This window comes from Acromyrmex echinatior, chromosome 1, assembly GCF_024713525.1.
Source record: "Acromyrmex echinatior isolate Ae372 chromosome 1, ASM2471352v2, whole genome shotgun sequence".
NCBI classification, from domain to species: domain Eukaryota; kingdom Metazoa; phylum Arthropoda; class Insecta; order Hymenoptera; family Formicidae; genus Acromyrmex; species Acromyrmex echinatior.
The window spans coordinates 7,855,663-7,878,893 of NC_141852.1; the positions used below are offsets into that span (position 1 = coordinate 7,855,663).

Sequence of the window (23,231 nt, forward strand, 5' to 3'; positions counted from 1 at the left end):
CAGGAAGCGGTGGCAAAGATGGAAAGGGCAACAAAGATAATAATTTACCCTCTGGTCCTTATGCCGGTAAGTTGCATATTTATTTTCTTATATTAATTATAATATTTCAAATATAAAGTTTTTAGCAAGATTTTTGATTTTTTAGTCTTTTTGCATGAACTATATTCTTTCTCGACTAGGACTATTGTTTCTAATTTAATGTTCAATTCATTTGTAATTCAATTCATTTTGTAAATATAAAAATGAAATTACTAATTAGATATAATATATAAAATGCATTGAAAAAGAAGTTTAATTTTAAGATATTAAAATGTTTTATTCTTGTCTCTATTTTTTTAAACACTTAAAGATGTTTTAATTTTAAACTTGTTCAATAGACGAAATACTATTTGTATTTAAAACGCATAATGTTTTAAAACTAAAACATCTTTAAATGTTTAAAATGAGGACAAGAATAAAACACATTACTTTTTACAGTGTGCGCCCTGTTTGAAAGCGCAGAAAGTTTCGTAATGTAGGTTATTGTAGACAGTAAAATACTATTATATGTAAATGTATCACTGGATATCTACATCTTGAACAAGGACTTTGAAGCAATCTTTAATCCTTAATATGTACATATGGTTGGATCATTCTGCACATTTCTTTTTTTGTAAACTAGGAGAATTAAGTAATTAGTTATATGGTAAAAAACAGTGTGTATTTGTGTTGGAAACGGTTCATTCATGTTTTTTGTCGTTTGTGTTGAATAAAAAGATACATAAATATTGAAAAATAATGAACAAGTGAGAGTAACTCCACAGAAATCATTACATAATCTTATAAAATATATTATAAAATATATTATAATTCTATATATATATATATATATATATATATATATATAGAATTATACATAAAATTACTTAATAATTTTTGTATATTTATTAAAATAATGAAAATAAATTCAGGACATGAATGATCCATCGTATAAGTCAAAAAATCATCTACTAAGAGTTAATGTGCTTTTTTTTAGCAAGAAATCACAAACTCTTAATCTCAGTGTTAGGAAGTTAAAGAATCACAGCAATGTACAGCCCTGCGCGACAAAATTATCCGTCTGATTTATTTTCATCGCAAATCCTCGTGGATAATATTTTGACTATTTCTTATTTACTCTCTTTCTCTTTCTTTCTTTTTTGTTTCTTTTCAATAGAGTTCGATTCGAAAACAGCCGAGCGTGTTCGCCTCCTGGAAATCTCTTGGTGTCATAATCCGCTCCTTCAGCGAAATAATATAGCGATCCGTCGCTCCATGAATTTGATACTTTAATGAGACTTAATATAAATCTCATAGGCCGGTATTCCATTTTTATTTTAAGACCGTCTTAAATAATGTTCTAAGATGCTAATACAACTCTCTGGTTGGTTCATGATATCTTAAGACTGTACCTAAGACAATCTTAAAGGATCAATTATTTTAATACTATAAAGAGCATCGTTGTCAATATTAAAAATAATTATCTAAAAGAGAATTAAAAAATGAGCTTGATTTTATTTAGCACGAATAAAATATTTTTATAATTGTAATTTTTTGAAAAAAAGAGAGAAAGTGAATATTTAGAAATTATCAGTCACCGAAAAGTTACATATAGCATAATTTCAACAAAGGTTAATACAGATATTACATATAAATTGAAATGAGTTTATAATTATAATTAAAAAGCTTAGCTAAAACAAAAATTATCAGTTTTTATAATTATTTTGACGTAATGTGAATTTGACTTGAAAAGTTTTCTCTAAAATTATAAATAGAATATTTAGAATTTTTAACTGGAATAAAACTTCTTAAGAAGATTTTTCTGTCTTTTCATTTAATATAAAAATTGAATGTTTTGAGATTATTAAGTTTATGATTAATATGCAAGCATTGAATTTTTTCAAATTTTTTTGATCGTTGGTTTTCTTTAAATAAATTATTAAAATAGCTTAATCTTATGAAAAAAAAGGTCTTCAATTAATCTAATTGAAGACACTAATTTAATCGCAAACAAAAGATAATAAAATAATTTTGAATAAGAATTTTGAAAAATGTATAATCATATGAAGCAATGAAAACTTAAAAGTACATTTCGGAACTAAAAAAATGAAATTTTACCATATCATTTATATAAGAGTATGAAATGTTCATAAATTATACTATTTAGATTATATATTGTGCGATATAACTTCAATATCAATTAATCGATATGGAAAAAAGAACAGCATTTTTTTTGTATTTCCAGTACATTTTTTTTCTTACATTTTATTCATTATTTATTATTTAAAAGATCATAAACTTCTGTATTAAAAAATATGTGACTCCTCTCCTCTTTTTTTTAGTTGGAGAAGTTAAATGGCTTAATTTACGATCTCTCTATGGTATAATGAATCAGATGTTTATTATAACTGTAATGAAAATCTTGTTAATTTTAATCTTTATAACAAACTTTTTAATAGGATTGAAAAACATTTGTCAATATTATTTCATTTTAAAAGAAATAAAATTTATACACAATACGTTACGGGCAATAACTGTGGTGTGATGAAGTATGTTAGAAATTTTTAATCCTAAAGTTTTTTAAATTATTATGTAATAAAGCATACTAGAATCCAATATTATATTTAATATTAAAAAAGAATAAAAAATTATTCTCTTTCTCGGATTTGAAAAAGTTGTTCTTTATTAAATTACGATTGTTTTTTATTATATTTTCTGCTAAATACAAAATATGTGATTTGTAGCTATCCCTAATCTTGATCACTGAAGGAAATCTCAAATCTCCTATTTCGTCGATATAATCGTACAATCTGTTTTATATTTCGTCCATAACCGAATTTAGTGCGTATCGTGGCATGAAATAACTATAGAATCATGGTGTGTAGGTACTCCAAAATATCGCGGTTCTCTCGACACGCTCACTTCTTCGTTTCTCCTCCGCTGTGGATCTAACGTATCTATTAATATTCACCAGTTATTTTTGGAAACGAGTGCTTACGGAGGCCTGCTTTTTAATGTGCATAAAGTTACATCGTTCTCGCGCATCGAGACATTCAATGAGAGCCCGTGATCGCTGCCGTTATGTCAACATATCACGAACGATCGTTGCAACTTAAATTATGAAAAGATACCAATAACTTTAACGATATGTGATACGAATTATTAAAATTTATTAAAAATCAAAATTATTAAAAATAGAGCAATGTAATGCAAAAAAGTTAAGTTAGAATTAATTTATTTAACATATACATAACATAATTAATATACAGGATGTCCAGAAAATCGACTACAGTACTTCGGGAAATGATTTGGGATCCAAAAAGAAAGGAAAAAGCTATATAAACATAGGTTCGGAAATAAGACATTTCAGAATTATAGCCACTTCTGTGTTAAAAAAAAACCATCTTATTTAATTCGATTTAAATACCTGTTTATGTTTATCATTGACTCTAAAAATAATCTTATCGTATTTACAAATATCATAAAATTAAAAAAATATATAAAGTTAAAAATAAAAAAAATGAAAAAGCGATGCCAAGCGTGAATTATGCCTTCATGTGGTGCATCCTGGGTAACGTAAAAATAGAGTCCGCGAAGTTATTTATATTACAACTATGAAATAAATCATTATTATTATGATTATGATTACGAAAAACAAATTATGATTTTTTTTAAACATAAATGTGGCTATGATTCGGAAACAATTTATTTTTCGATCCCCAATCACTTTTCAAAGTTATTAATTTTTCGAATATCAATATAATAATAATAATAATCAATATTATTAGCAAACACAAATATATCTCAAACTCGTAGCTCATACATAATCTTAATTTTTTGGATCAGTGATGTAACAATCAGTTGGTAACAGTGATGTCAAAAGTTACGTGAATTTGCGGAGAATGTTCTCAAATTTGTTATTCCATTTTACCTATAGTAGTTATATAACAGTGATATGATTTAAATACGAAACGGCGAAACACAGGATTGACATAAAACAATTATGTATTGACTTGAAATGCATATATAACATTTACGCAATGCAAAATTTGTCACTGTGACATCACAAATGGGTGAAATTGTTATTTATTTGTTACTTATTGACATACTTATCGACTCAATTTCTTTGATTTGAAGAAGTTTTTTAATTATTTCTTGCTATTAGAATTAAAAAAATAATTTATGTAGTTTTGCAACTCTTTTTATAAATGAAAGAAATATATTTTTTATATGTAACAAGAAATTTTCTTAAAGAAAAATATTTTTTTATAATAAAAAGATTACGGTTATATCTTAACGAAAAAAATAATTTTTATTATTTACTTTTGATTTTTCTAGTATAATTTATTATTTACTGTTTTGCATACCTATATATTCTTGTCTTCTTAATTACAATTAATTATTGAAAAACGCATCGCATCACCGCTAAGATTTGAACCTAAGATCTCTAGAATAGTAGTATAATACATACATTTACGCTGAGCTAATCGCACGCTTGTGATCGAGTCATTGCCAACGTTACTTATACCTCCTATTGTAACCATTCCTTATATTAATTTCATGTCTCTGCAGAAATTCAATATTATGAATATTTGAAAAGATTACATGGAAACGAAATAATACGCTGATATTTATTCACTTAGTTAGGAAATGATAATGATCTATCCGTGTTAAATACTTATTCTTTATATTTTTGTATCTATAAAAGAAAAATCTACACGACAATCGTATATATTATTATCTAATTGCATAAAAATAATTAACTGATAGCATAATAGAAGCAAATTATATAGAAACCTAACCTATCTTTTGGATAAACTTTATTTGTTAGCGATACTGATTATTTTGATTATTTGTTATATTGACGAATAATGAGAAATAATTTGCAATAGTATTTATTGATTGATCGTTTTCTTATCAATTTATTATATTTGTTGTCCCTTAATATATTTATATAACAAAGTCACTTCTCTCAAAGTGCAAAAACAAATATAATGAAATATGCTCAAACACTGAAAAAGTGACATATAACTAATGAAATTATATAACATCGTAGTGATGTAATTTTTTAGGAAAATACAATCTCATAATTTTAATGATATAACTTACAGACTAGTATACATTTCTGCAGATGTAATCAAAACATGTATTATTTACATCTTTTTCCATGGTTTAGTGATGTAAATGTATTTTGTATTTTGTTATGTCTCATTCATAGAATGGTATATGATAACTAAATTACATTTAATTTACATAATTGTGTACTAAATATATAACAAAGACATGTAACAAAATTATTATATTTATATCAGGATATCTCGTTTACGCCATAAAGCTGTCTTGTTGTTATAAAACAAAGACGTTTGAATAATGACAAAAAAATTATATAACAGTGCCAAGTCATGTTTACTAGGTATTAATTTATTATATATTGTCTAATGCACATATTGTCTATTATACAAGATGAGTCAGTTAAAGGATTTTAGAGAAAAATATTTTATACAAAAATTGTTTAATTTGGAGGGAAACACAAGATGGTGCCATTGATTTAATCTTGAGGAGTTTGAAGATTACATAAAAGTCATCATCAATTTATTAAATAGAACTCTATATTTCATTGCACATTTTTATAGCTTACCTCGAAAACTTTCCAAAATACTATAATAAAATGTTTTTTCATTAAATACTTTTCGAATTATAAATCTTGAAAGTTACAATGTCGCCGGTATTAGCATCATTAAAGGTATCCGATCAACGGTTAAAATCTCTTGAATATTATTCAGGATTATAACCTAGATAACATTTGTTCAATTCAAGGCCATTGGAAGTTGTTTCTCTTATTTTCATTTTTGCACTAAAAATTCATTTTACGCTAATACTGGTGGCACTGTAATTTTCAAGTCTTATAATTCGAAAAGTACTTAATGAAAAAACATTTTATTATAGCTATAAGAATATGTAATAAAATATATGGGCTTTCATTTAAGAAATTGATAATCTTTACGTGATTTTCAAACAACTCTCCAAGGTCAAATTAATGGCACCATCTTATGTCTCTCTTCCAAACTATACAACTTTTATGAAACCTTTTTCTTTAAAATGCTTTGTTTCCGAGACATAAATATGTAACGATTTAACTGACTCACCTTGTTATCTATTATAAAATTAAAGACAGAATTAAGTAATATTTAATTTTGGATTTATAACAAAAAAAATCTTTGAATGACAGAACTATTTTCTATAATATAAATATAAAAATCACATATTTTTTATTATATGTATATTTAACATTTGTTATATGTATATTTATTATATGTATATTATATGTTTATTTATAATTTAATAAAAGAAGTCATTACTTTTTTACTGCAAATCATAAATAAAAATTATTGTTTATTAAAATGATTGGAAAATCACTCTCTCTTTAAGGATTTATATATCTATTATTATTCTAAATACTATATAAAATATAAATGTAATTTTTCTTTCACATATCTATTTTCTAATATTGAATATAGATAAAATTAATGTATTTCCTGTACACTTGACATGCCTTATCGATAATGCTTATCGATAATTCAGATAACGATAATTTCATAAGAACTTCATTCCATAGAATTTGTAGGATCTTTTTATTTGCAGATTGTATTGAGTTAATTCCGAATTTATTTAAAATTCGACACTTTCTGAATGTTAAAAAATTTTCCAAAATTTTTTTATCCATTACGCTTGGATGGCGCATAAACGCGAGGATTTTCAAGTAAGAAAATATTAATAGCTTGACCTGCTTGGAACGCGTCCAATAATAGTAAGTCATTCTATATAACTGCGTTTAGGTCTACATACAAGGATGAGACTCTCATATTGTAAAAATTTTATTATTAAAATTTTGAACATTAAAATGTGTTCAAAAATTAACTATCCAAAATTTTTTAAAATAAAAATATCAAAATTAAAAATTGAATTTGAATTTTATGGAATAGTTTCTTATTTTTATATGTATACGTGTTCTAAACATAATTTTAAAAAATAAAAAAGACTAATTAGTTTAATGTTTCATGACATTATATAATATCCTTAATCCGCTAACAAGCAATTTATTATTAAAAAAAAAACAATTTAAATAATGTATTTTTAAGCGTAAATTCTCGAAAATACAGTAATCGTCTATGCAGTTATTCTTGACTATCTAACATTTTGATAATCGATGTCTAGGATTTCATTTTATCACTACTTCCGGTATTATTATACTATAAATAAAGAATTGATATTATAAGTTTCGTAGCACTCTTTACAAATTTACTAATAACAAACGATTTAATTCGATTCCAAAATTACTTTCATTCGACTGAATCAAGTTCGTATCTTCTATTCTCAATACGAATCTTGCAATTTTCTGAAACAAAGTCGTAGATCAGTATTCAGAGTCCATTCTTATTCAAAAACTTAAGTAAAGTCTTAAATAATGTCTTAAGATGCTAATATGGCTCTTATTGGATCGTGACATTTTAAAATTGTACTTAAGACAGTCTTAAGTATAAAAATCAATTATAAATACTGGCCTTAAAATAGTAGGTTTTTCACATTTGGAATGCAAGGCGTCCATCGCTCCATCAGCTGATAGCTACGCAAGAATGACACGTGAGTGAGTGAAGCAGAGATTTCATTGAGAGTTTCACGTCAGGATTTAACGTGCACTGAAGTTCCTTTTGAAAGAATCGACCATGGTGAGAGTAAGGAACGGGACTCGGAAAAGCCGTACAGGAATAGGGAATCGCACGCGCACGACAAACACTCGGGATACTGCGCGTGAGAGATCGGACACACCCAAGAGCCTGCGTTTCTACGTCCTATGGACATACACTATCGGTATTGATCCACACGCACCGGCTCTCTTCCACAGCAGGGCCCTATCTTCCTTCCTTCCTTCCTTTTATCCCTCGACCGTTCATTGGCCCACCGCTCCAACATGTCATTTTCTATTATTTTCTCTCCTCTTTTTCTCTTTGTTTCTTGACATTATCTTGTAATGTCAAGAAACAAAAAGAATGAAGAAATCTCGATCGTGGGTCAATCCCTATTTCAACTTTCAGAATATTTAGAAAAATTTAGAAAAAAAATCATAAATTCGAAAAAATTTCTAAGTTAAATCACAATTATAGAATCATCTGAAATGTGAAAAATTCTCGAAATTGTCAACAAAAATTACAAACGAGAACTAATGAGAATTATAGCGATAAATAAGTTTTGTTTAAAAATATCAAGTTTATTTCGTAGACATTTCGATTTTTTTTCGGACTATCTTCGACTATATACAGATATGATAAATTCAAATCAACAATCAGGCAAAAATGGTAAATTATCTACTCAGTTATTTAAAATCAGTTAATACTTAGTTAGAAAATCAGTTGACAACAAACAGAGAATCGATATAAAACTTATGTTCTGTAAAACGATAAAATAATAAAATAATACAAATTGCCAACATTAAATTACAATAAGATTCAGGAAAGTAACCCTTTTTGTCAGAGAAGCAGATAATAAAAAATAAAATAACATAATTCCGTTAATCAAGTGATTCAAGAGAATTAACAAATAAAAAAAATTGGTTTGTGTCAAAAATCAAAGTACAAGAGTCAAAAATAAAATAAGTCATACATCAATCACTATATATATAAAGAAACAAAGTTACATAATATGTAGAGTTAGGAAGTAACTAATTTCGTTACTTGTAACGAAATTACAGTTAGAGTTATTTTTTTCACTACCTTAATTTAATTAGTTTTTTTAGTAATTAGTAACTGATTTAATAGTTGCTTTTATAGTTACTTTATATATTAAAAGATTTGTTCGCGTCGCACATGCTCCAACATGCTCCAATATGCTTCTACAAATAGTAAAACGTAAACATATAATGAAACATTTTGAAGCTTTCTATATATGAAATTTCACCAATATGATTCAAGATACAAGATAAGTAAGATTTTGTGAAATTGTCTTGTATATTGTACCATAATATATACATCACAGATGTATGAAAAAATAAGCGGTTAAGATAATGAAAACGTTTATGTACATCTCAATACAAAATATCAATACAAAATATAAATATAGATGACTTGGGACAGTTCACCTGTAACTTGGGACTCAAATCACCAACATTTGCGATATATCAATGTATGCGATATATTATCTTTTATATCAAGATAATAAATACAAATGAAAACTGCCGATATAATTAAGAAAGGTTCCATCAATTAAGCTAAAATTTAATTATTTCGTGATTTAATATAAAATGAAGAATTTTTTTGTAAAATTATATAACATTGCATATATAATTATATAATTTCAAGAGAAATATCATTGCCATAGAATTACTTTTTTTATATTTTTGGAATAAAATTGCATAACATGTAAACGTAAGTTTTTCTTTGATTGTCCTAATGGTATCGAAGTTAGGGAAGGTCCCGTTAATCTACATTCTCGATTACGCACATCATTCACATCAACCGGTTAATTTTGATTATATAACCTATTTTAATGTCGAAAATAAGCGTCGAACGTCAGCATGAAAAAGCATCTTTAGAATTAAAGATTTATTGGATAGAGATCAATGATCATTGACGAACACATACATGAAAAATATATAATAAAAATACAATATATATTTATAGATGAAACGAAGAATAAAAAAAAAGTACAATTATCGACAATTGATTAAATTTGCAATTATTAATAATAAATGTTTGACTAATATATTTTGTTAAATTCCTGATTTTTTATTATATAAATGATCCATAAATAAATATGCATACTTGTAATGCTGTAATATCTTATTATATATTGCCGCAAAATTACAATATTTTTCTCTACAATTATCATCTCCATTGATAATCTAACTCAGACTATACATTAAAATTACAGTTTTAAATAAGAATCGAGTATTATTAAGTTTTAAACATACATATGTATACGAAACCAATAAATTATTAAATTTATAGTACTATGTTATCAGTTTTTTACTCTTAAGCTGGGTTGTTCCAGCTTTCGTAAATTTCAGCTCATTGTCTTACTCTCTTATGCTCTTGCTTTTTTTTACTCTTTTGTTTATCCAGTAGGTAAATTATTATATAATTTAGCCGAAGATGGAACAACCGCACTAATCACTTTAACAAGGTCGCGAACTTCCGAAGGATGTCGGTTTTTAATAGTATCTTGTCGGTGACTATTATAGTAATTAGTACGCCATTTTTTATCCAACTAGAAGATTGGCCAGAACTCTTACTTCTAGGGACACTAGTTTTTAAAATCGATAACTTGTAACGATAACTAATTACTTTTTAAAACAAAAAAGTTGTAACTATAATTATAGTTATTTTTTCCAAAGTAACTTTCCCAATCCTAATCAGAGTTGAGTAATTTAGAACTGCGAATAGTTTCTTGCATATAAAACGTATGTATAATACGTATAAACATATGCTATTGTATGTATAAAAAAAATCATATATATTACATTATGTTTAATACATGTCCTGATCCTAACTAACGCAGTTGAGTATGAAAACAAATTAGAAAATTATAGTCTTATTACCAATTTCTAGCATCGATTCGTAACTACACACATTTGTTTTAAATTTATAAAAATGTTATGTTTTGTACGTATGAAATAAACTTCAGCCGGAAACACATAAAAAAACGTAAGACTTAAGCAATAAGCGAATTGACCAAGCACAATAGAGAATATAAAGCAATAACCTTACATTCTTTACTGTGATTGACTAATTCGCTTACTGCTTACGTGGCGTCTTATTGCCTTACATTTTCGTATGTGCCATGGACTTTAGTCTGGGATAGGGATTACACGGAACAGTAATACTATTCTTTTAGAAATGGACACAGGAATTTTAATACGTACACGAGAAAAAAATTACACGAAAATTTTATATTATGTAAGAGTGTAATGTTGATGTAGTAGTATGTAGCGATCTATATTTCGTAAATCATATGTATTGTAAATTGTACGTATATAAATCGATAAAACAGCGATCTCATCGGAGTTCAATTTTTAAAAAGAAAGCACATTTCCATTAATAAAATAATATTACTTTTATCTTTTTATACATATTTTAATAATGTCTGCTAATGTCTAAAAAAAACGTTATTCATTTCTTAATTTTTAAAATTATTATTCTCAAGAACAGGATTCGTTTTCTAACTTTTTTCGATCGTATTTAGAAATGTCTTTATAGTGACTGATTTTATATAACTCAATGAGTGATTATATAAATGCGAAAATCTATAATGTATCATTTAAAAAAGGAAATGTATGGCAAGTGTTTCGACACTTGCCGTACAAATATAATGGTTGTAGTTTTATAAATCATAAGTACGACAGACTCGACCATTCGAATAATGCTGATTAAGAATTGACTGTAAATGTTTTCATCCCGGACGGATGCTTTTTTGTTTCCAGGGTGCGCGGACAGCGGCGACGCTCCCAAGAAGAAAAGTTTTTTCAAGGGATTCTGGAAGCGATCACGTCACTACTCTCTGGAAAACCAATAGCCCAGGGGTACGAGGATGATAAGCCACCATCATCACCAGTGGTATAGGCAGATGCGACAGCAACAAAGGCAGCGGGGCATTGCAGCTACTACGACCCTCGCAAATAAATCTTGTTGCTGTATCGTCTAGTAACCCCGATTTACATGCGTATATCAACCGCGACCATCTTCTCTTCAACCCGATGTCCATTTGCACTCACGATAGTGCATCTCCGCGTTCCTCTCGTAAACGGAATTCGCACGCGTTTCACTCCTCTTCCCTCTCCCCCGTCAAATTTGATGATTTTACATTAGCATGAACGATCCCAGTTAACGCTAATTATTCATGAAAAGTTCGATTTGTATTCTCAATGTGCCGAATATTCCGGAACAGTAAAAGAATATTCAAATATTAATGAACTGTTCAGAATATTATATGAACACTTTTTGTATATACAAGGTGTCTCAAAAATAAGGTAGGAGCCGCATTGGGGGCGTAGAATGCGTCAAAGGGAACAAAAAAGTTTGATACCATTTTGAGATATTCGCTGTAGTTTTTTAATTAAAAAAGGAAACGTATAAGCCAATGTGCGGTGAAGCCACATCGCGCGAATTCGTAGCACGGCCCATCGCGCCGCTGTCGAGTGAGGCTGCTTTTGAGGTTTCCTTTTTTAATTCAATGTATCATTCATGGTATCAAACAATTCATGGTTGATACCACCAAACTTTTTTGTTGCCCTTGACCTATTCTACGCCTCCAATGTGACTCCTACCTTATTTCTGAGACATCCAGTATATCAAGAAAATCACTCATTCGCACTCAATCAGAAATAATAATGGAATCGATATCGATTCGACGTCGAAAGCATTAAATCGACGTCGATTCGATATCGATTTCATCATTTCTGACTGAGCAAGCAATATGCAGAGAGCTGCGACGGAGATGCATTAACTCGTAAATATGAATGACATGGAAAAAATATATAAAGCGCACTATTTCACCTATGAAGTGGAGACGACAAATAACTATGTTCTTTGTGATCGAAAACGATACGTGATTCGATCCCGCTCGTGCTCTACATATAATTTTTTTCGTATTTAAGGAATGTTTTTCAAATATACACGGATTAAGCATACGCTTCTGTTACCACCTTCTGTATAAATACACATTTTCATTGGGGCTATATGTAGTTGTATTCATTTTTAGGGGTTTTTTTGTAAGTTTTCCCCTTATTTCATCCACTGGATCATAATTTGCGTTTTCCAATTTCGTTTGCTTTTAGTATCAGGAATTAATTTCTCATGTATTGTGCAGAAATAGATTCCTAAATAGTGCAATAACTAATTTCATTGGATTTCAGTAAAAAAATATTTTCCTGTAAAATAAGTCTTCAAATTGGGTTCTAATGCGAAAATACTTGAAGTGTGTTTTTAACAATATAATTTTATTTAAAAGTTAATTCAGGGACCACCGGACCTGGAATTTCTGAAAAAATTATATTATAATTTTGTTTTATACGTATGTGGAACATTCTCTGAACATGTAACGATGTACGTATGGAATATTTAATGATTATTTGAATTTTGTTTTTACATATTCGATAAATATTTTGGAATATTCTGTAATACTCTTGGAACGTTATTTTGGGATTTTAGGAATATTTTGCGAATATTTTAGGAATATTTAGCATTAGCTGGAATCTTTGCATCATTTGTGAACCAAAATAATATTCTGTGTATAATTTAATGATTTTGGGAGTCTTTAAATTTGTACATATACGCACCCACGCATGAACACACACATACATGCACACGTATGCGTGCGCGCGCGCAAATTTATGAAACATTATTTTTTACATTATTACTTTGTATCTTTAGAAAAGAAAAAAAGAACTCCAGATGTATTGTATCTGTACACAGATTATGATATAGACTACGTTTATACGGTTCAATTTACACCGAAGTTATAATGTCAATGTTATGAAACTAGCTACTTATAGCACTATTCTTCTGAAGAATGGAATAACTGTGGTTTCATAATATCGATGTTACAACTTCGGCATAAATCGAGTCATAATTGATCTTTTTGTATTCGCCGTTAATGTTATTAAAACAAAATCTATCTTCCTTTTATTCCTTTCAGAACAAGATCAACCAATTTTTGAAGTTCGTCGCAATTAGGGTGAGTCTTTGCGTGTATAATTCGGTTTCTATTTATAATTTGATATTTTTTCATATTTCATAAAGAAATTATCGGATTTTGTTTAATGATTAAATTGATAAATTTATCGTATAAGGTAAATGTCCCAAAATGACTGGACACTTACACATAATTTATTATTATTAACCTCAAATGCTCTTTATTACACTATTATAATTTAGTTATATTTAAAAATTACAATTAAATTATAATATTATATTTAAAAAAACATTTGAGATTAATAATAATAAATTTTGTAAGTGTCCGGACATAGATACATGTCCGGTCACTGGGATATTTACGTCGTATGATAAATTTATCAATTTAATCATTAACTAACTTTTGAAGAACTTTCGAAAAAGGGATTCCTCGATGATTTTGCATATAAAAATCATTTCAGAATTTTCACACAAAATAATGGGACGTCAATTCTATTGTCATTAATCAGCTCAGAGATTTGCTGAATATCAGGGAATCTCCCAATTACTTTCGGGAGAATGTGTCACGGTTAGTAGCTGGAACCAGAATCGTCTCGTATCGAAACGCTTCTTCACGCTATCTTCGTCATGCCATCTGTCACACTGCATTAAGTTTTCTCGCCATTTGTTATTGCGCGCCTAAAGAGACTTTTAAATTTCGTGCTCACGGCGAACGGTGTATAGACATATCGACGGGTTTTTTCGCCAATTGACGAATTTATCCTATTAATCTCGTTTAGATATAATTGTTTTTTACAATACTACGTAATTAATTTCTTAAAAAAATCAAATCTTAAAACTTTTAATAAATAGCTTTAAATCATTTTTGTTGTTTCAGACATTGGAACATTTCCGATAATGAATGCTTTCTTATCATAAGCGGCGACAATAAAATTTTCTTATCGCTGCAAACTGTATTTCATCGATTGGCGAAATCACGTCGCTTTCACAATTTAAATTTGTTTATTACTTTTTTTTTATAATCGAAAAACACACCTTCGCGTATGTAAAGATAAAACGAGAATAATAACAATAAATAATTAAATATGCAGAGTATGTATTTGAATATACTCGACTCTGTGTGTGTGTGTGTGTGTGTGTGTGTGTGTGTGTGTGTGTGTATGCGTGCGTGTGTGTTGTGTGTATTTATGTGTATGTACGTGCATGCATGTATTTGCATATATATGATAAGACAAGTGAGAGTGTAAGAATAAAAAGAAAAAGAGCGAAGATATGCAAGAAAATATAAAAAAGGATCATATTAGCATTATCATATTAGCATTATTATTGATACGATTGTAAGTTCATAGAGTCATTAACACGTTGTAATATTATTATTAATAGGACGATCACGCGCGTGTGCGCAAATGCGACGTACACGTAATAATTACATACGTACAAGCGTACATATACACATACCCACACTCTGACACGCGTTAATGCTAAAAGAAATATAATAATATTAATTGATTAACATTATTGCCAATAATATATGATTGACTTGCGGTTATAGCTGATAATGTAAACGAAGAGACCCGATGATAATGATGATAACTACGATCGTTTGTATTTAATAGAATTTTTAAGTCAATGTTTTACATTCATCCCCTCGGATATCCGACAAAGACGATCACCGGCTATAACAGTCGATCGAATGCCAAAGATTCGGTACATCGAGCTCGAGAGAAACTGTAGGAGAAACGAAAACTATCGATGAATCTTTTAATTGGCGTCGTCTCGTGCCATTCTAAAAAATATAGATGTGGATTTAATACCATTCGGTGTTTATATAAACACAAAATTGTATAATATTAATATCAAATGGTGTTAAATTTATACCATTCACATCCATATTTTTTAGAGTGTATATATTTGTAAAATATTTTCTATCAATTTCAAAATTCTCGCAACAACGATTGCAACATTTATAAGTGAAAATGAATAAAAGTATTGCGTTATTCTTTCCTGAAAATTTACGATCAAATCGTGAAAGAAATATCTTTTTTTGCAAATAATAATATCTGAACGTAAGAAAAAGTAATGGAAAAAACTCTCAGCAAAAGATATTCGATGCCATGGAAAGTTTCACCGAACGCTACCGAAGAATGATATAGCTTTTTATTCTCGGAATATATTCAGCTTATTTTTTGCGGAGAATTTCGTCAGATGTATCTTCTTGCCTCTGACTTCTGATTCTCGATTACTTGTTAAATGTTAGACAAATTGACAGACGCTTGAGAAATATAATTTATACTAAACATGTTCTATTTTATTATTTCTATATTATCTCCAGAGTTTATCGAACCGTTATAAGACAGATTGACTTACGAGCGATTTCTACGAATGAAGGTCGTTCTCGGGATTTCTATTTAATATGTCATTGACAATGATGCATATTCCGTTCTTTATTTTCCATTAAGAGGTTATAGAACTTTACAAATTTTAAAAAATCAAAAAACTTTTTTCATTTTCTAATTTAAAATTATAAAAATGCAGATATATAGAGCAATAATTGCACAAAATTATTAAATTATTTAAAAAATATATAATTTTTAAAATTATTAAAAATTCTAAAATTTACACAGTTAAACGTGTTTTTTTTTAAATATTATTTTTTAAAACGATAACTCAAATATGGTTTATATCAGTACTAGGATTTACTTGCACATTTCGGGCGATTTTCAGCTTGGTTCCTGTTTCTTACTTCACCAACCCGCGCGCAGCCTAAATGCTGATCGGCATTTAAGACTGCGCATGGATTGATGAAGTAAAAGATGGAAATCAAGTTGAAAATCGGCCGAAATGTGTAAGTAAATCCCAGTACTGATTTATATTATCGATTTGAAGTTTTAAAGTAACAGTTTTAGTAATATTCGGTTCTCCCCCCCCCCCCTTCACAGAAGCTTAAATTTCTTTCTACTTTTAACTTTTTTCTTACATTATGACAGAAGAAAAAGAATGAGATTTTTCAAAAAAACCACAATTCTTACATTTAGATGTGTCCTAGCTTCGCAAAAAATAAAATTTTTTTAATTTCTCCCAAAAATGACAAGTGTGAAGCTAAAAAAATGCTTAAACTTTTTTTTATCTCATGGAGCTAACATCTTGGTCACCATGCAGACGCTCGCGGGATAACTATTTAGGACGCCATTATTATTTATTATTTCCATTTTTTTGTTGTAATTTTACATCTTAATTTTGTTATTTAAAATATATTTTCCCAACAAAAAACACTATTTATATCTATCTCTGTAAATAAAAATTTTGTATGGTGTTGAAAAGTATCTTATTTTTTGATTCACTACATTCACTACATACCACAGATTTCTATAACCATATTCCAATATAATCTATATATGTTCCAAAATTGACTGCCTGTCTGAAAATCTATAATTTATGCACCGTTATAACTGTATAATGCACGTGACAAACTGACGATCAAATCGTGCATTTTCAGCGCTGACAGTAAATTTGGAACAGTCATATATGTACTGCTGGAACTGAAAATCTATAGTTCACGTTATGTATACTGTAGATTTTCAGTACTGAGCCTCTATTCTTGAAAAGAAGCGTAAAACTACTAAGGAAATACTGTAATATACGTTTCGTATACTATACAGGGTTGGCCATATTCGACGGAAAGATCTGGCAACACTGTACTAACTTTTGACAGAGATGTTAGATCGAGTAACGACGTTTCCCATGATTGAAAAAAAAAACATCTTTCCGTCGAATATGGCCCTGTAATATAGTATTTACCTATAATTATTCGTATATGTTTCTTTACAAGAATAGGAGCCCTGACAGTATATATCGGATACGGCTTGTATAGCATAGACTTTTATGGCCGGTATTCATAAGCCATATAATTATGTAATTATATAATGTTTCAATACACACTGCTAGTACTCCAAAATGTACAGTATACGTTAACGTAATAAACTGTAGATTTTTAGTATTGGCAGCGTATCTCGAAACACGATCACTAGTCAGTTCTTATATACCGCTTTCTTCTTCTTCTTCTTCTTCTTCTTCTAATTTTTGTGGTCTCGCGCCGTTGAAAAAACGACGATTCTGGCCAAATTCAAGACCATCGTTTTAAATTCAATCTTAAAATGCCATAAACTAATTATTAGAGGGCTGTATTTTAAGACGAAAAAAATATAGACTTAAAATAACAGAATCGACTAGGAATATCGGCCATAAGCTTGTACTAAAGATGCCTTTACATAGGAGCGTCAAGCGTCGAGCGTCAGAGCATGCGCAGTGATATGTTAAATGATTTTACTGAAATACATTGGATCCAATGGATACACTGCTGATGGAGGATCAAATCTTGTAGTTTATGTTATAATATATAAACAATTATAAATTTTCAGTATGTTAAGAGAGTAGTATATATTACAACATAACCTTAATTTACCATTTGCGTTGAGCATCTGCGCAGGAAATTATTATGCATGAATTTGTAACTATAGATTCATGCGCAATAGTTTCTGCGCAGATACTCGACACTCGACGCTTACAATGGCACGCTTGTAATGGCACAGTGGCACCTTAAGGATGAGCAATCTAATAGTATACAAGATGTTCCGAATTTAAATGGCCAAACTTCGGAAACATGTAGGGGACTGATAAATTGAGAAAAAAGTCTTTTAAAAATATATTTCTTTTTGCTTCGTTAGAGAAAATCGGCGTGCATACTTTCGCATCGCTTCTAAAACATTATCACAGAATCGAACACGAAAATAATAATATTCCGCATTAGAAACAATAATATTTTGAAAAATACATTTTATCTTTTTTTTACGTTTTTCTTCAAAATAAAACAAAAATGAGCATATCTAGGGATTTTTTCTTAATTTATTGATTCCTTACACTCTCCGGAAGTTTAGTTATTTAAATTCGGGACATCCTATATACATATAGAAGTCTGTGCTACATAGGCCGTTTTCCAACTAGGACATTACACTGTGTAAAATATTTATTGTTGGAGTTTAGTTTCATATAGTGTAACATCAGAATGCATTAATTGTATAGTCTTCCATTCTTGTTCTTAAAATCTCTCTTCATGTTGACGCTCGACATTCATTTTTAGCATCAAAATAGATCACATGATAAAAATGACGAATATCAAGAGTTAATTTTGATTATGTGACCTGTTTTGAAATGAGCGTCAGCAATGAAGAAGCTACATGGTTTATATATTATATTAACGAATCAATAATAAATTTACGATTTTAATTTAGACTTATAAGTATAAATCTTTCAGAATTGATCGTTTTTGACGGTTTTATTATAAAATAAGTATATGGCTATTAAATAACTTTTTTAAAAGTTGATAATATTGATATGTTTTACACGCTGCTATTATATATTTACCTTTTTACAGTGTAACACTGCGTCATAGTTGGAACACTTTTGTGTAAAACACAGTGTTACACTGTGTCATCTGTGTACATTGTTGGCAAACATCTATACACATTCTTATAATCCTTTAATAGAATAAGAAGAGAAGAAGCGTGATTCATACGGCGTTTCCTCGTGAATAAAATCTCAACCAGTCTCAGAATTTAAAATAATAACAATAGCGAACACAATGCGCGACAGGTTTTGCGATTGACGAAGGATAATGGGCATTTATGGAGCATCTGTCACTGCGAGGTACAAGTGTTAGCTAATATTTTGTCGCTCGTTCGTTACCGATAAGTCGCTTGAAAGATAAAGCCAGTTTTATATAAGATGCAGAACGCGAATCGCAGATCGCAAATGTGTTGCTTTAGCCAATCTCGAAGCATCATTTTTAAAATTGATGCATCGGATTGGTTGACGCAGCAAATGACTTTGCGATCCGCGTTCTGCGTCAGAACTGGCTTAATATAAATAAGCGTACACTGCCGAGCATGAATGCTATTGCCGCGTCTTACAAGTCAGATCAAATTGTATCAAGTTGAGAGTAATGTGTTGAAGGTAAAGTGAGATATAAATATATATACTTTGTAATTTAAGAAGAAGGACAGAATCTAAAAGTAGAATTGACCGATTTCTAATAAAATCGGATAAATTTCAATTGTCAATTCAATACTAAAATATGAATGAGATTAAATTAATTGACCAAAAAGTCTTCTTGGTTTTTGTCATAGACTACATTTACACGGACGTTCTTAATCAGGTTTAATAACAATAATTAGAAACTGGCCAATCATAGTCATTGATTCATTTTTCAGAAGAATAGATAATGATTCATAATTATGGATGTTATTAAATCCAATTAAGGGTGTCGATATAAACATATATAAATCATAGATAGCTTTAGTAATGTAAATATATGTATATATGAATATGCTTATTGTTAATTTAAACTTCAACACGTAGTCGACTTTAAAATTGATATTTCAACGGGTTATATCTAAAACAAGCGCTTTGATGAAGATTGTTTGCTTTTAATCTATTAGCGGGCATAAATTTGAAAATGAAACAAAATAAAACACATTTATTTTCAGCATATCATACTTTATTATTATTGAAAGAGTAAAAACATAGTGCAAAATAAAAAGAAGGTACGTATGTGCAATATATGGTTAAAATATCGTAAACGATTGTGAGCGCCAATTTTAGTTTACAAAATTGTGTGAAAGACATTCAATGCTCTTTAACATTGATAATGATCCCATTAAATCAGTAATTGAAAATAATTACATCAAACAATTAGAGAAATCGGAAAAATATTAAATATATATCAAAATCTTGCGTAACAAGTCATTTGCATAAGCCCGATTATATGAATCATTACAATATTTGAATGCATTGCATAAATTAAACAGAAAGAATTTAATGGACGATTTCTATCTGATAAGATTGATTTGTTATTCAAATGCAACGAAAATGATCATTTTTAAAAATAAATGTTAATAGATGATGAAAAGTCGTCATCAAAAGAAAATCATTACGTGTATCTGGTGAGATTGAAAGAGTATTTTGTATTACGAGCTCTCTTACTAAGCAACTATACGCTTAAGAGTATCCTAAACTGAAGAACAAACTTCAATGGTATCGCTGTTTTATTGATAAAATGCGATTTATACACATATTTATGAATATTGATACACTATTACATTCTTATATATTACTACATCATATATATTGTACACACACAAAAGAATGTATGTATATGAAGATATGCATTACAAAAATTATATGCGTTTAGCGATAAAACAGACGACTTTGCCCTTAATTTTAATAAACATTGCTCGTAATTAAACAAGTCAAAAACAGAAATCATCAAGAAACGTTTAAAATTAGTTAATAAAAAGATCATCGTATTCTGTCAAGACAATACCAGATCTGAAATTTTTTTCGTGAAAAAAATAAATTTTACAGTTTTTTAAGATTTTAGCTAGATATAAATCTAAAAATAATTTTGTTAGACTATCAAAATAATTGTGTAGAACATTCAAACTGATCGCATTCAAATTAATTGCTAGAACATCCAAACTTTTTTCAGCATCGCTCATCATGCTTAAAATTCCTACAGAATTATTTTGATGGTCCAACAAAATTATTTTATTCAGATCGGTATCTAACTAAATTTTTACTTTAATAAAATCGTTCTTTTCGTTAATTTTCTATTAAATTAAAATTATTAGAATTTGGTTGAAATGTTCTATCTCATTAATCATATTCATCGGATCTTTTTATCGTCCGAGTATTTGATTCAATTCTTGCAGAATTTTTTTAGAATGGAAAGAAATGTGAAAATCTAGGCCTCATAAAACTAACTTTAAAAAAAATTTACTCAGAAAAGTAGGAAGTATTTTGAGGAGTAATAAAGTTGTTTGAAAACAACAGAAGATCATCGAATTGAACAAAATGGTCAATATATTATTTAGGTAAGTTTTTATGCATATAAAACTTGACTTTAAATTTTTTGGAAAAAAACGAGAAAGCTTTTTGGCAAATCAAATATAAAAAAATATATAGAAAGTCTTGAATAATGCTAAAGAAAAGAATCCTAATTTCTATAGTCCCTCTCAGACAAGATACATAAAATTAAAAGACATCTTTTAAACATATAGTCTGAATTTTTCAAGATGGCGATTTTCTAAAGATAAAATAATAACTTAATTTATGATATCTAAAAAATTTTTTAATGTTATCCTTTTTTGATCTCAAAATGTTAATATTTAAATGTTAATATTTCAAATAGAGAATCGAATATGGCCGCCCAAATTTCAAAAAATCACTGCGTCAAACTGCATTTCTTTTAACGTTTTTATCACTAAATTCTAATCTAACTTCAAAATGTCAAAATTTAAGATGGTGAATTCAATTTGGCAGATATTAACTTCACTAAATTATGCAATCAACATAAAATTTATTTTTTAAAGTTTAAAGTACTATTGCAAAACAAAAAAAAACAAAATTTTGTAAAATTATAATATAAAAAGTTGTATTTTTTGATACTAGAATACTTTGAATTTTGGAATGTTTAAGTCTGATTCGAATTCACTCAACTAATACTAAATAAATAACTATTTATTACTTTAAGAACATTTCGCATTAGTTAGGCAGAACGATAAACCTTTGAGTACTGTATATCAGCCTATTCACATTATTTTTAAAAAGTATAACACTTTTTCATTTTTTTAAATATTTAGACATCTGTCATATCCATCACTGGGCTTGCCATTTTAAAATTGATAATTTTGATTTTACATTCGAACATCATCAAAAACTTTTAAAATTCAAATTTCATAAAAATCGATTAAGTACTTAATTTAAAAAAAAATAAAGATGCTCCAAATATGTATTATCCGTTCGGAAGAGATTAAATGCTTAATCGTTTTCGATGCCGCTTCTAAAAATTGTATAAGAATAAATCCATGGATTTATATCTTTTTTGCACACTGAATTTATCATGTTATCTTTAATTTATCTATGCATCGAAATTTTATCGAGAAATTAAAAAGACAATTCGGCACCATTAATATAACATCGTACTAATAAAACTATTATGGACAGTGAGCTCTATAATATACTGGAGCAAGCCACCCTTACACACACACACACACACACACACACACACACACACACACACACACAAAACTATCGCGAACGCGAGATACAGATTACTAAAGCCATCTATTGGAAAAATAATGGATTTCTTTTTACTACACCTAATATATATATATATATATATATATATATATAAACTATATATTTAGCGTATGTATGTGTGTAACTATAGAAAATTGCGACCCGATGCAGAAAAGGAAAACAACCAATATTGGTCTTTCTGAGATCTCTACTCTTCTATTTATGGTGATAAAACAACATTTAGCCAATCAGCGAATCCCTGACAAAGAAAACAGTACCAACTTTGCATTAGTGTCCTTATTTGACATTCCCGCCTCATTGGCTCGCTCCAGTATGTTATAGAGTTCACCGATTGTGGAGAATACGTTACGTGATTTCCCCACTATTCGCTGAAAA

At 28.7% G+C, this 23,231-nt stretch overlaps 1 protein-coding gene across 9 annotated transcripts in view; it reads left to right on the plus strand.

Moving 5' to 3' along the window:
• LOC105153261 (uncharacterized) overlaps nucleotides 1–17,023 on the plus strand; it is a 177,108-nt gene extending 160,085 nt beyond the window's left edge. For 4 of the 9 annotated variants that reach the window (XM_087404996.1, XM_087405025.1, XM_087404998.1 and 1 more), the window contains exons 12-13: nucleotides 4–66; nucleotides 1,196–2,629. In XM_087404996.1, coding sequence (XP_087261122.1) covers nucleotides 4–66; nucleotides 1,196–1,311 — 179 coding nt within the window. In that variant the 3' untranslated portion in view covers nucleotides 1,312–2,629. Of the gene's footprint in view, nucleotides 1–3; nucleotides 67–1,195; nucleotides 2,630–11,491 lie in introns of those variants that run through there. The other 5 variants (XM_087405007.1, XM_087405029.1, XM_087405022.1 and 2 more) reach the window with 3 other exon arrangements.
• The last annotated feature ends 6,208 nt before the right edge of the window (nucleotides 17,024–23,231 follow it).